The sequence below is a fragment of the Salvia splendens genome, unplaced genomic scaffold (genome assembly GCF_004379255.2).
Source record: "Salvia splendens isolate huo1 unplaced genomic scaffold, SspV2 ctg522, whole genome shotgun sequence".
Taxonomy (NCBI): Eukaryota; Viridiplantae; Streptophyta; class Magnoliopsida; order Lamiales; family Lamiaceae; genus Salvia; species Salvia splendens.
In genome coordinates, this window is record NW_024599178.1 from 1 (window position 1) to 13,168 (window position 13,168).

General features: G+C 38.1%; 1 protein-coding gene and 1 pseudogene across 1 annotated transcript; both read right to left on the reverse strand.

The window, feature by feature from the left end:
* Positions 1–6,487: 6,487 nt before the first annotated feature.
* On the reverse strand, positions 6,488–7,204 carry LOC121790466 (annotated as a pseudogene).
* A 2,748-nt stretch (positions 7,205–9,952) lies between these two features.
* On the reverse strand, positions 9,953–11,677 carry LOC121790465 (cytochrome P450 81C13-like). Its single transcript, XM_042188671.1, is given in 4 exon segments — positions 9,953–10,178; positions 10,181–10,703; positions 10,797–11,531; positions 11,534–11,677. Coding segments are annotated over 4 exon segments (1,485 nt in total). The 3' UTR covers positions 9,953–10,095.
* Between the last annotated feature and the right edge of the window lie 1,491 nt (positions 11,678–13,168).

Genomic DNA, 13,168 nt, shown 5'->3' on the forward strand with positions numbered 1-13,168 from the left:
TAAAACGGTTCTTACATAAGTAACATTAAAACGGAAAATAAGATGAATCCATTCCTCACTAGAAAAATCTAAGCAAAATATTGAAATTTTATAATTTGCACTATTAAAATAAGACTTCAAATGTTATTTTGAACTAAAAAAATGCACAAATATTTTCTCTTATTATTTTGGGTAATATCCACTTTTTTCACTACTTGGCAATTTTGTTTAAAAATCTAAAAATAAAAAAACAGAAGTGACTGTGTTGTAGACAAAATGGGCAGAAAACATGGGGGCTGCCATCAATTTTGAACTTATTCTCACCTATTTATTGTGAATATAAAATTTGGTTGGTCCAAAATAATTGGCTAGAAAAAAACCTCCATTTGAGTATATTATGATATATTGTCTCAAAATTGAGCAATTTAGTTGATCATGAATGTATTATAAGTAAAATAAGAGTGTCATTTGTACTAAGAATAATAATTATAATGGGCCAAAAATTTCGAAAATAAGAAGTTGTAATATTAATGGTAAAATTAATTGGGTGTGTGTGGGGTTATATTATTAAAAATAGAAGTAAACAAATAGATTGTGGACGAATGGGCAAAATGAATCAAACACTTTGTGGACAAAAGCAGTAGTATAAGTATAATAGCATCAAAAGTTAGAATTATTGAATTGGATACTACTTTTATCTCTCATGGAGAATAGTGTGTATTGCTTCTTATTAGGTACTATCATATTTCCTCTTCAATTAGAGCTTGAAAATAACAAATGTTACCTCGACTTTATTCCCTTTTTTGCCCATAAAACTATGAGAGGGTAGGTTAACAAATTTACAAATGGGTGGAATTGGAATTTGGGGCTTCACAAATTTTAGTTGAAGCAAATTGAAATATTTTAAATTAATTTGTGTTCGAATTTTTTTCCTTTGTTTTATATTTTTGGATTTTGAGTAGATCGAGTGGATAGTATAATAGCAGAACTTAGTTTTTTTATGCTCGACAATTATTATAGTACTACCAGTCAAATTCTTTGAGTAGATCGAGTGGAGTACTAAATCTCATTATCTATCTATATATACCTACTATTTGCGTTCACATATACATAATTTTATGTTGAATTTGTTTATGATTTAATAAGATACTGCTATAATATAGGGATGAATTCAAACCATAAATATATTTTAATATTGTGAAGACATGTAATCAATTTCAGCCATTTTTGATCATGAAGATCTAGCAAGGTGGTATACATGTATATTAAAACTAATCCTTGAATTTTAGAAATAATATAAATATATATATAACATAAAAGAGCTACTGTGAGAAAGAAAATCGTTTAGTTTTTTCTATTTTATAATGAACTAAATAGCAAGGAATGATAGCATTAATTAATTCTAAAGATATACGTAAGCAATCAACTTCAAAAAAAAAATTAGAAAATACACGCACCGATCACCTTGTTTTTAGTTTATTAAACAAACTTTTTAATTAAAAAAGTCAACTGAAAAATCACGCCTCTGTTAACTATATACTATATTAAATCGATATTATATTTGTATATAATTAGGTGGAAAATGGTCAGGAAATGAAGGTAAGAGAAGGACAGCAATTCCATGAATAAATATGACATAGGCACCGCTATTATCGACAGTGTGTTTTAGTTGTTTGGATTATAACAATAGTCTCATGATGTGTCACTAAATATATCTACTTTTCTTTTTATTGTTTTTCAATAATTTATTACTAAAATAAAAATATTTTATTTAATCTCTCGTGTCACCCTGAGTCATCTTTCTTAAGACGAGGGAGTATTATACATTTATAACATGAAGTTCATGGTTCAAACTTTATTATATGTCTGTAAAAAAGTTGCCACCTATTGTAGTCCATTGTCTAGATAACCTCTGGTTCATCTTCATTTCTCCTTCTGAAGTTCGGACGACTGAGCAATTAAGTCGAAAGTTGACACTATGGAGTTCGAGCTTTCCGATAATTTAGGTTATTAACAATTAACCAAGACAACCCATACGATAGATAAGCTTCACGAAAATCCCCTCTACCAATGAGTTCCAAAGTTGAACAATTGTCTAAATCTCAACTCATAATAATAATAATAATAATAATAATAATAATAATAATAATAATAAATGCAAAAGAATGGGGTATTTAACAAATCGAGAGGCTGTGACACTTCAAAAACCAGAACTTATTTGCAAGAATATCCAAAGTGATGTGGTTTGAATTGCCAGTGATACCTTATAGTACATCATCTTATTGTGACACATGATCAATCTTTGAAATTGATACTAGATATCTCCAACATATACCAAATCATAAATATACAACAAAGTCAAAATGCTCATTCAAACCAAAAACATTCCCACAAGTTTTAATTAAATTTTCCACCTCAAAGAAAAAAAAAGATAAAGAGTAACATATACTCTCCAATAAGTCAAATTCCTTGTAATCAACAGTGTTATTGATAATGAGCTTGAAATGAGCACCTTCCTCACGCCACATCCTATAAATACATTCCACATTCCCACACTTCACCACATCAAACCACCTCAACAAATCAGCAATACATTCCCCAAAAAGATGGAAAATAGTAGTATAGATCATCAATATTCAAGACTTCCACACTTATCATAACAGTGTTATTGATAATGAGCTTGCAGTCTTCTCCGGCTGACTGTCGCCGAAACCTCCAGCCCGTCTCACCTCACCTAGAGGTGGCGGAAAAAGAAGGAGCAAAAAACCCAATCATTGTTGAACAACATCAATGTCTTCATCTTTTCATCTCATCTCTTCGGAAAATTCAAGAAGAATGAGTGATAATGTGATATCAATTAGAGGTTTGATGATCATTTTGGCCTCAGGCCCAAGCAGGAAAGGCCTGGCCATTAGGAATGTTTTATATGGTAAAAGTAGACCAGAGATTATTTTCTAAGATCATGTTGTAGTATAGCATTTACGTGAGAAATTAGAACCATTCGATAAAGGGAAATTAGAACAATTCTAAAATTATATATTTGGTGTTTGGTTATGTTTGAATTTATGTACTATAGATTTCGTCGTATAGATGACATCTTGCAAAAAATTCTAGAAAATGATTAAATCTATTTTGTGTTGAAAAACTTACTAAATGTTATTGGGAACTTTTATCATGAGTACAAAAAGATATGCACAGCCTGTGGTAGTATCTTTAAACACAATTCTTTTCATCCCTAATATCCGGTCCAATATTTCATTTGAGGGTCCAAATTATAGTCTCATGCCCAATACTACTACTTTTCTTTATTTTGAAGGCTAATATACTTGAACAATTACGTCTATGGGTCTTAAAAAATAACTTGACATAAATTTATTGTAAGTCCCAAGTTTAAACAGTGTGGCACATAGGTTGTTTAGTTACATAACTCATGTTATTATAATCTGAATCTAATCTACAGGAGACCCAAGTTGACAAAATATAGTATATTTGGGATGGAGATTGTTCTCATTCTGCTATAGCTGTATAGAGGATTGATATGCTGGCCGACAAATATACGCGCTTCGTGAGCAACCAGTAACGTGGCAACGCCATTATCAATTTTCTCTCTTCATTTTTAATTCCCTCTTTCCTCTCTCCTGTATCTCCTCCTCTCTCCTCCTCGTCCCTTTTCTACTCCTATGTCCATTTCATTTTCTGATCTGTGATCTGCCATCAATTTTGTTGTGCAATTTAGAGTCATATGAAAATTCCTTCATTTGATATGTTTTATCGTCCTGGAAAAATCTTGTTGTCATCTTCCCTATTCCCCTATTCTTTCTTGTAACTTACTTTTTCTATCTGCAACCTTTTTTTTGGATTTTGAAAACAATTTCTCAGTCTTTAGCTTAGACTGACAAGGGATTACTATTGTAGTGGATGTAATTGCAAAATCTAATCTTCGTGTTTTAGTGAAAGAAAATATATCAATACGAGTTTAAATGCAGAACAAGAATTTTTTTTCCTTATAGAGATCTATTAAATGAAAACATATGTAAAAGCTTGTACACTTGATTTCACAAAATCTGAGGAAAAATTGGAAGAAACCCATTTTGATGAAAACATTAAGTGCATAAATTCTTTGACAGATGCAAAAATAAGTCCATGGGAATTGTAGGAACGATTTGTATACATTAATAGTTAGAAGTATTGATTCTATGGTGAAAAGCTCCTTGATAGAGGTAGGAGAATTTGGTGAGAAAGAAAAAATTACAGACGAGAGAGAATGAAGCCATGGTTCACAAATTTTACTCTTTTAAAATTATAGATAGGAAGGAGATGATTTAGAAGTCGGTTGAATAAAAAAAAATAGAGATTGCTATAATTGAGTATACAAGAAATTCGAAAAATAGATTTAGAGAAGAATCTTGATTTTGCTGAATCGTAGTGAGAGAGGGGGATAGAGAATGAGCAGAAATGATGAAGGAGGGGAGGGGAGAGGAGAGATGAAATTATAGAAAAAAAGAGAGGAAATTGCTAATGACGATTGCCACATCATTTGTCGCTCACCAAGCGCCCACGTTGGGGCGCCTAGCAGAACAATCCTCTAGCTTTATATACTTTTTTTTACTTAAGATTGTTAATTTTAATCAAGTGATAAACTCAATATCTTTACAGTGTAACTAAAGTCATCCGGTTGTTAAATTGATTCATGGTAAATTTGCTTATAACTTGCTCCAATATAAAAGACTAATCATCCTCTTATGAGTGTTATAAGGTTATTTTGAAAATGGGAAAATTTTGAAAGAGTTTAGATAAGAATATTGAATATGTACTAAAGAATTGAGTGATTAGTCAAGACATTATAGATGAAGAACGACTTTCTTGTACAAATATGAGTATATATCAAAAATCCAGGATGTGTAAGAAAAATCTACAAAAGGCCTTCTTCATATATGGAGTCTTTTTTTGTTCATTCGACAGACAAATTTGACATTTGATTTGGTAAAGAAAAGAAAACTAGAAGGCACTCACTCACACAGTCTTACAAGATACAAAAGATATTAAAACTATGAGCTGTAAATTTTAATCGTAACAAAGTTTTTTCTACACTTAAATCCACACAGTACCAATTCAAAAGAACACTTCTAAATAAACATGCCAATAATGTGGAGTGCATATATGATATGCTAAGACAACGGTTCTATTGAACTCGGGGTGTTGCACCACAACTCCTCCAGTCAGGTGAATCGAGGCCGCAGATTGAATACCTCATAAAAAAGTTAACAGAAAGATTAACCAATTTTAACTTGAATTGCACCCTAAACTGTAACAACACTCTTCAATTGAAGATGGCCACCATAAAAATAAGTCATGATGAAAGAGGCATATTTCAGATTCTAGACAACAGTGTAGATCAATTATCATGGACACCTAACTCAGCAGAATACTTATTCCAATATCTTATTCACAAAATGAGAACATCAGGAGGGGGGTGGGGGCTGCTTTACATGTGATCTAAACCCTGCTGTCCAAGGCCCCAGGCAATCACATTTCTACCTGTCTCACCTTTTTTAGAGAAGCAACACAATAAATTCAACTAAATTCCTACACCCGTCCCGTCAACCAAGTGTGGGGTTATAGGAGGAGATCACAGCGGTTTGGTGATATGTTCGACTTTACAGCCACAACAACATTCACTGCTTCCATTCTCCTATGCCACTTTATATTGGCCAAATGCATGTTGTAAATCAATCCACCTAACTTTTGAAATCACCTAAGCTATGTCCCTAGGAACTCGACACTATCCTAAAATAGGATATGGCTCCCTATGATAAGCTGATTAGAGGTAGTCTTGCTTAGAAAGCAAAGCTAAAGTGAAGTCGTAATTGTGGAAGAAGAATTTCTGGATACAAGCCACTAATCTACCTGGATAAAACCCCACTAACCTTGGATCCATCATTTAAAGGTAACAATAGACCAAACTTAAAGCCTACTCAAACACCAACTGCAACCAAAAAGCAAAGGCCTTTACCGCCCTACACTGTAAAGTGTAAACCAAATGTGACAATTAATTTGGACTAGCTAACTACAATCTCAATGTATAGCAACATGAAGTGCTTGGAAGGAAGGTTCTGATAGCAAGTCCATCCAAACATCTGAATAAACAGGCATATCACTCCTCACCGAACGCCCAGCAAAAGATCAAGCGTAATAAAGATTCAACATGATATCAAGGGCTCTCCATTTACATATCCCATATGAACCTCATTTACTGCAAAATGCACATGTGACAGGCACTGAAAGCGGTGAATAATTAACACACCACACCACTGCAAAGCTAATGGCATGGAGCAATCTTTACAGCTATATGTAATGATTCTCAAACTAAGAATTACCAAGTTGAAGTCCATTATCACCAATTAGCATCAAAATTTCAACAAGATTTCAATTTTTAAGCATTACATTGAAATTCCAGTTTAACTAAAGCACAAAATGAGAAATCAAGAGGCAAATTTCGATAAAGAGCTAAATAACCTAATATATATATATATATATATAGAACAAAGCATCCACATTACATAACAGTAATAGTATACCAAGTAGATCCCCAATCTCATCATAACAAAACATCGGCATGACATCACTAGCGAAAAAAATAGAAATTAAAGCGAAAATTTAAATAGCATGTCAGTTACTCATTCATCATCGGCAACAGACTCGGTTTTTCTCGCTCTGCGGCGGCGCGGATGACCCGCGTCCTCCTCCTCCGCCTTGTGCGGCTCGTCGGTCGCCGGCGCAGGCTCCGGAGCAACCGCCGAGTCTCCAGATCTGGCCTTCACGGTGTCAAGCATCCGCTTGCTAATTTCCTTGGAATAGACCTGCAAAATCTCGATGCCGTCGTCATCAGCAGACACCGCATTTCCAGCGAGCTCGAAGGCCTCCTGCTCGATGAGCTTGGCGGCTTCGACCGCTTCTTCGCGCGAAACGGTGCCGTAGCGCTTGGAGAGAATGGAGGGGGAAGAGAGGGTTTCAATGAGGCGGTTCTTCACGGCCTCGCGCGTGCGGTCGGTCGGAGGCCAGATGCTGAAGGAAACGTTGGGGAATTTGTCGGCGGCGGCGACGGTGGCATTTGGTGGCGATTGCTCGATTTCGGCCATGGCGGTGGTGGGTGAAGGCGGAAGATGTTCAGCTTCGGATTTTGATTTGGGGATTCAATATTGTCCGACATAATAATACAACCTCTTTTTATAGGATTGAGTGAAGCTACTTTGGTGCCCGATTCGGTCAATCAACTTGTGGATATCTTCATATTCCTTTATGCATGCTAATTGGACATGTTTGCAAACTTTAATAGATTTTTCGATAGTCTTAATATACGAATATTCGTCACTGAAAATCGATACCATATGGAACATTTTGAATTATTTTTTAGCCTTTCTCCAACTTTTAATGAGCTCGACTACAAATTTAATGGTATGTATCACATGAGTCAAATTCGAGCTAGCAAGGACATAAGCTCGAGCATAGCTTTCCATTCTTAAATCTGAAGACTGAATATATATATATATATATAGTTGTATGCCTTGTGGCCCAACTCCCAAAGAAATAGGTTGGGTTGGACTACTATTTACTACTACTACAATTTAAATTTTATGGTCCATTAACATTAATATTTACAAGATTCTGTAAATGTGTTTAGGCCCAACAATTTGTTTATTTGTTTTGCCAAATAGATTGGGATAACTCAAGTCATGGGCTGTTGTTTTTTTTCATAATGCTTACAATATTTATTTATAATAATTTTTTTCTAATCTTAATAACCTGCTAATTAAAAGTACAACAAATATGTTATAATGCAAGTGTTTCAATATTTTATCTTGAAAATTCAATAAATTTGAAATCTCAAACAAATATGAGTGGGTTTTATGTAGGATCACAATTTGAACTATTGTTTATGTCATCTTCGTGCTAATTTCATTAAATATTCTTAATTCTTGATTCTATTTTGGTTCAAATCTTTTAAGTCTAATGTTTTATGTAGTACCTTAATTTGACACAAATACACAATACAAACATGAACTGATGAAAGTCCCACCAAAACACGAACAAAATTGATGGATACTGTACTTTATTAAGCGTAGCCAAAAAAAATAAGAACGATAAGATTTCACGAAGATGTCCAAAAATGATAGTATTATTTGGATAATTCATTGCATAAATCAATAAACTAAATATGCTATAATTATTTATGGCTATGGACCAATCCAATATTTTAATCACGTAATTAGCCAAGAGCGGTAAATTGGCCAAACTTACGGCACCACTTAATCATAGCTAGGGAGTACTGAATTTAGTGCAATGTTGACCCAATATATATGTGAATTTGACATAAATTAATTGATGTAAATGTAACATGACAGTTTTTTTAATACTGTTAAAATTTCAAATTATTCCCAGATAGAAATTTAATTTTTTGCGAAATACTGAGGTGAAAAATAAATAAATAACACAATTTGTTGCTTTTTAAATATAGTTGAAAGAATAAATTGATCGCGCACAGCCCCTAATGCTTAAATTTGTGCGAAATAAATACTACTATCATTCAATCAAATTTATTATACTACTATAAAAAAGAAGTTGACTAATAAGTAGAGCCTCAAAGAGTTGGACGCAGCAAAGCTTGGATGACCTATGCTAGTAGATTAGCATTCTTTATAGTCTATTCCTAACTAACTTAGGTAAATTAAAAAATTTATTAATACTACTACATTTTATTTTAGTTTTAAATACTACTAGTATAAAATAAAGTTAATGATGTTTTCTGATTCATTGAGCCGAATTAATTTCAAAATAAATAAGAGAAATAAATAAAGTTAACTAATAAAGGTTTAAAGTTAATTAAATTATAAAATACGATTAATAAAAATTTAACCCAAAACCTATAAAACCAAAATACAGTAGTATAAGGATACAATGAAAAAAAAATTGTGAAAACATCTAATGAAACAAATCACATTTGTTTAAAAATGTGATTTGCTATGGATTTTTTTATTTTAAAAAAACTTTTATACGAAGGGAGAAATTACAAATAAACTTCTATAGAAAGGAGGAAATAACAATTGAGGGCTCGAATGTGATTTGCTATGGATCTCCATATGTATTTGCTAAAAAAATTAAAAGTTATATACCTACAAACAAATACTAACTCAAATAACACCTACAAAGTAAAAGTGCCTAATAAAATTCTTGATTAACCACCATAAAACACCTCCACGAAATACTATAAAAGGAACCCTTCTCCCCATTCATTTCCCACGCAACACAAAATATTTTAAGCATGACAAAGGTAACCTCACTCACTCCTTTCTTCTTCCTCCTATGTTTTTCATGCATCATCTCTCTCTGCTTGAGTCGCCCCATTTCCAACGCCGCGGCTGGAAATTTTGGGGAGGAGCACTGGTTCTTGCACCCCTGGCTTTTCGCCCACGCACCGATGCCCAATGGTGGTTTCAAGTGGCCGATGCCGGTGAAGCACTGGCCATTTTATGCTCAAAGCCCGATGCCTAGCGGTGGTTTCAAGTGGCCAGTGCCTGTGAAGCCCTGGCCATTTTATGCTCAAGGCCCGACTCCTAGCGGTGTTTTTAAGTGGCCAGTGCCAGTGAAACACTGGCCATTTTATGCTCAAGGCCCGATACCCGATGAGGGTTGGAAGTGGTGGCCGAAGAAGGAGGTGACTAGTGATGATACTGAGGAGGTGGCGACTGCGGCTGCTCCACCCCTCACGGGGTAGAGTTTTTTTTTTCTTTTAAAAGAAAGCATCAATAATGATTCTCTATTTACTTTTACAATAATGTGATTTGGATTTAGTTAAGTTAGGTAAAATAAATTATTGGTTTTGAATTGAAATAACCCATTTTGCATACAATGTATGGCTTAATTTGATGGAAACGTTTAGCTAGTACTATTTTTTTTTCTTGAATATGCAGTTGAATTAGAATTAAAACCAACCTATTATCAAGACATAAGTTGAATTACTAACACTCTTAATTATCACAACACAAACCAAATCAAATAAAAAGAAGATAAACAACTCCACATCCTCAATCAAAGTGATGATCAATCCAACTCTTGGATCTAAACTAGATGCACTGCTTCATTCCTCACAACACACACAGCCTCAAGAGGCTTTGCCTTACGCAATGTAACACCCAATCCACCCCAAAATCAACCTCAACATCCCCCTTTCCCCAGTCGAAACACTGCACAAACGCACCCAACGCCAACGACACCGTCCTCATGCCCATGGCAGCCCCGGGGCAAGCCCTTCTCCCCATCCCAAATGGCAAGAACCGGCTCCCTTCCCTCTCCGCCTCCAAACCCTCAAATCTCTCCGGATAAAACTTCTCCGGCTCATCCCACTGGCTTAGGCCGCGGTGCACGGCCCAGGCATTCACCAGCAGGATGGTGCCCCTGGGGATGTCATACCCCCCGACCCTACACTGCTCTGACGAGAGGTGGGGTAGGAGCAGTGGGGTCACGGGGTGCAGCCTCAGAGTCTCGTTGACAACGCAACGAAGGTACGGGAGCTTGGGGAGATCGGCGTCATTGATCAGGTGATCATGGCCTATGTTTTTGTCTATCTCTTGTTGTAGCTTTTGCAGCACGCGGGGCTGAGTCAGCAGATTCGACATGGCCCATTCCATTGTCAAGGCAGAGGTATCCGTTCCGGCCGTCAGCATTATCTGATAAACCACAGTTCAATTGATAACACATTATTTTCCCTCTAATCTAACTATTTATATATCATTTGAGCCATCAACATAATAAAACGTTACCACTAAAATACCCTTTATGACATCATCGTTGTAGAGATGAGGCTCCGACGCCTGAACCGACAGTAGACGTTCAATCAAATTGCTGCCTCTCCTCTTCTCCTCCTCCTCTCTGATTTCATCAACCATGGCCTGCAAAAACTCATCCCTCTTCCTATGCATCAACACTGCCTTCTTCTCCAGCCCTTTGTATCCAATCCATCTCAAAATCGGAAAGTAATCACACATACCCATCAACACCGTAGGTGAGAACATCCCACGCATCGATTGCAGAATCTCCCTTCCCGCCTCCGTCCCGATCTCCTCCTCCCCGACAATCAGTTTCCCGGTGATACCTCTCATCACGACGTTGAAGCTGAAGGCGTAGATCACGTTAGTCAGATCAACTCTCTTCCCGCTCTCCTTCCGCAGCCGCCGCAGAATCCGAAGCATCTCCTCTTCTCGAATATGGGCGGATCTCTGGAGGCTGCGCGAGGAGAAGAGCTCGACGACGGTGAGGCGGCGGAGGATCCGCCAGAGCTGGCCGTAGGAAGACCACGCGTAGGCGGAGTAGTTGTAGGTGAGGTGGTCCCCGGCGAGGGAGGAGGGGCGGTTGGCGAAGACGACGTCGTTGGTGGTGAGGCATTCTTCGGCGGCGGAGGGAGAGGAGATGATGAGGAAGGATTTGCAGCCTAGGCGGAGAGAGAAGATGTGGCCGAGGTGGGAGGAGAGGGAGGCTAGAGTGAGGTGGAGGGGTTGTTAAGGTTGAGGAGGTGGAGATGGCCGATTAGTGGGAGAGATGGTGGAGATGGTGGTGGATTTGGTTTTGAAAGTGTTTTGAGGATGAAGATGGTGAAGAAGATGAATGGTGGCAATAGCAAAAGAAAACAGGTTTGGTGATCCATAGAGAGAGAGGGCGCAAGGAGAGCTTAGTTTTTTGTGGAGTATATTATTCTTTAGAGCATCCATAATGGCGGCGAACGGACCGGCTAGCCGATTCCCGGCGCTGGCCGGTCCGCTCGCCGAACTATTGTAGTCAGCTAGCGCCAAATCGGCGAGCGCACGCCGATTCCCGAGCGCTGGCCGATGCACTCGCCGATCGGCTGGCCGCCATTGCAGGCTCCCGATCGGCGAGCGATCGGCCAGCCGATTTTTTATTATTTTTTATTTAATTTTCGAAACCCTATATATACGCGATTTGCATGTCATTTTCATTCGCACAACTTATTTTAACGAGTTTTCTCTCTATCTTAATTTCTATACAAGAGGAACAACGTGAAATGAGTAGCGCGGGTGGTAGTAGTGGTGGTAGTGGTGGGGATGCTGAGAAGTACGAACGGCGAATGAACAAAGAGTTGGAGGCCTATACGTTCCGTGAGATAAAGCGGCTGATACAAAGGGCCTTACAGCCGGCGGTACCTCGACCTCGACACGTTGTCCACCGCCGAGCAATGATTGAGCTGGATCACGTAGCTGCACATCAGCAGCTATATGAAGACTACTTCGTACCGGAGCCGCGGTTCAACACTAACCTTTTCAGGCGGCGTTTTAGGATGAGCAGGACCCTGTTTATGCGTATTGTTGACGCTTTGGAGCGTTGATATATGTGTTTCCGCTTCAGGCACGATGAGGCTGGCAGACCCGGCCACACACCTATTCAAAAGTGCACTGCGGCAATCAGGTAGTTGGCCTACGGAGGCGTGGCAGACATGTGGGACGAGTACCTCCACATCGGTGAGACGATTGCCCTTGAATGTATGAAGTATTTCTGTTAGGGCGTGGTTGAAATATTCCGTGATCAGTACCTTCAAAGCCCTACCCCCGAAGACTGCCAGGAGCTGATGCAGATGCACGGGGAGAAGCATGGGTTCCCGGGTGTGTTAGGCAGCATAGATTGTATGCATTGGGAGTGGAAGAACTGCCCCGCTGCTTGGAAAGGGTTCTACACGACCGGCTACAAGGGAAAGAATCCCACGATGATCCTCATGGCCGTAGCTGATTACCGGTTGTGGATTTGGCATGCATATTTTGGGGTAGCCGGGTCGAACAACGACCTCAACGTCCTCAACTCGTCACCCATTTTCAACGAGCAGTGCCACGGCGTCGGTCCGGCCATCAGTTTTTATCGCCAACGGGAACCAGCATGATATGGGCTACTACTTGGCGGATGGGATATACCCTAGGTGGCCCGTCTTTGTGAAAACGATCAGGTGCGCATCAGATGAGAGGAAGACCTACTTTGCGGAACGGCAGGAGTCGGCGCGCAAGGACGTGGAGCGCGCATTTGGTGTGCTCCAGTCTCGATGGGCGGTAATTAGGGGTCCAACGCGTTTGTGGCATGTCGACTGCATTGCTGATATAATGTACTCTGTATTATCATGCACAACATGGTTGTC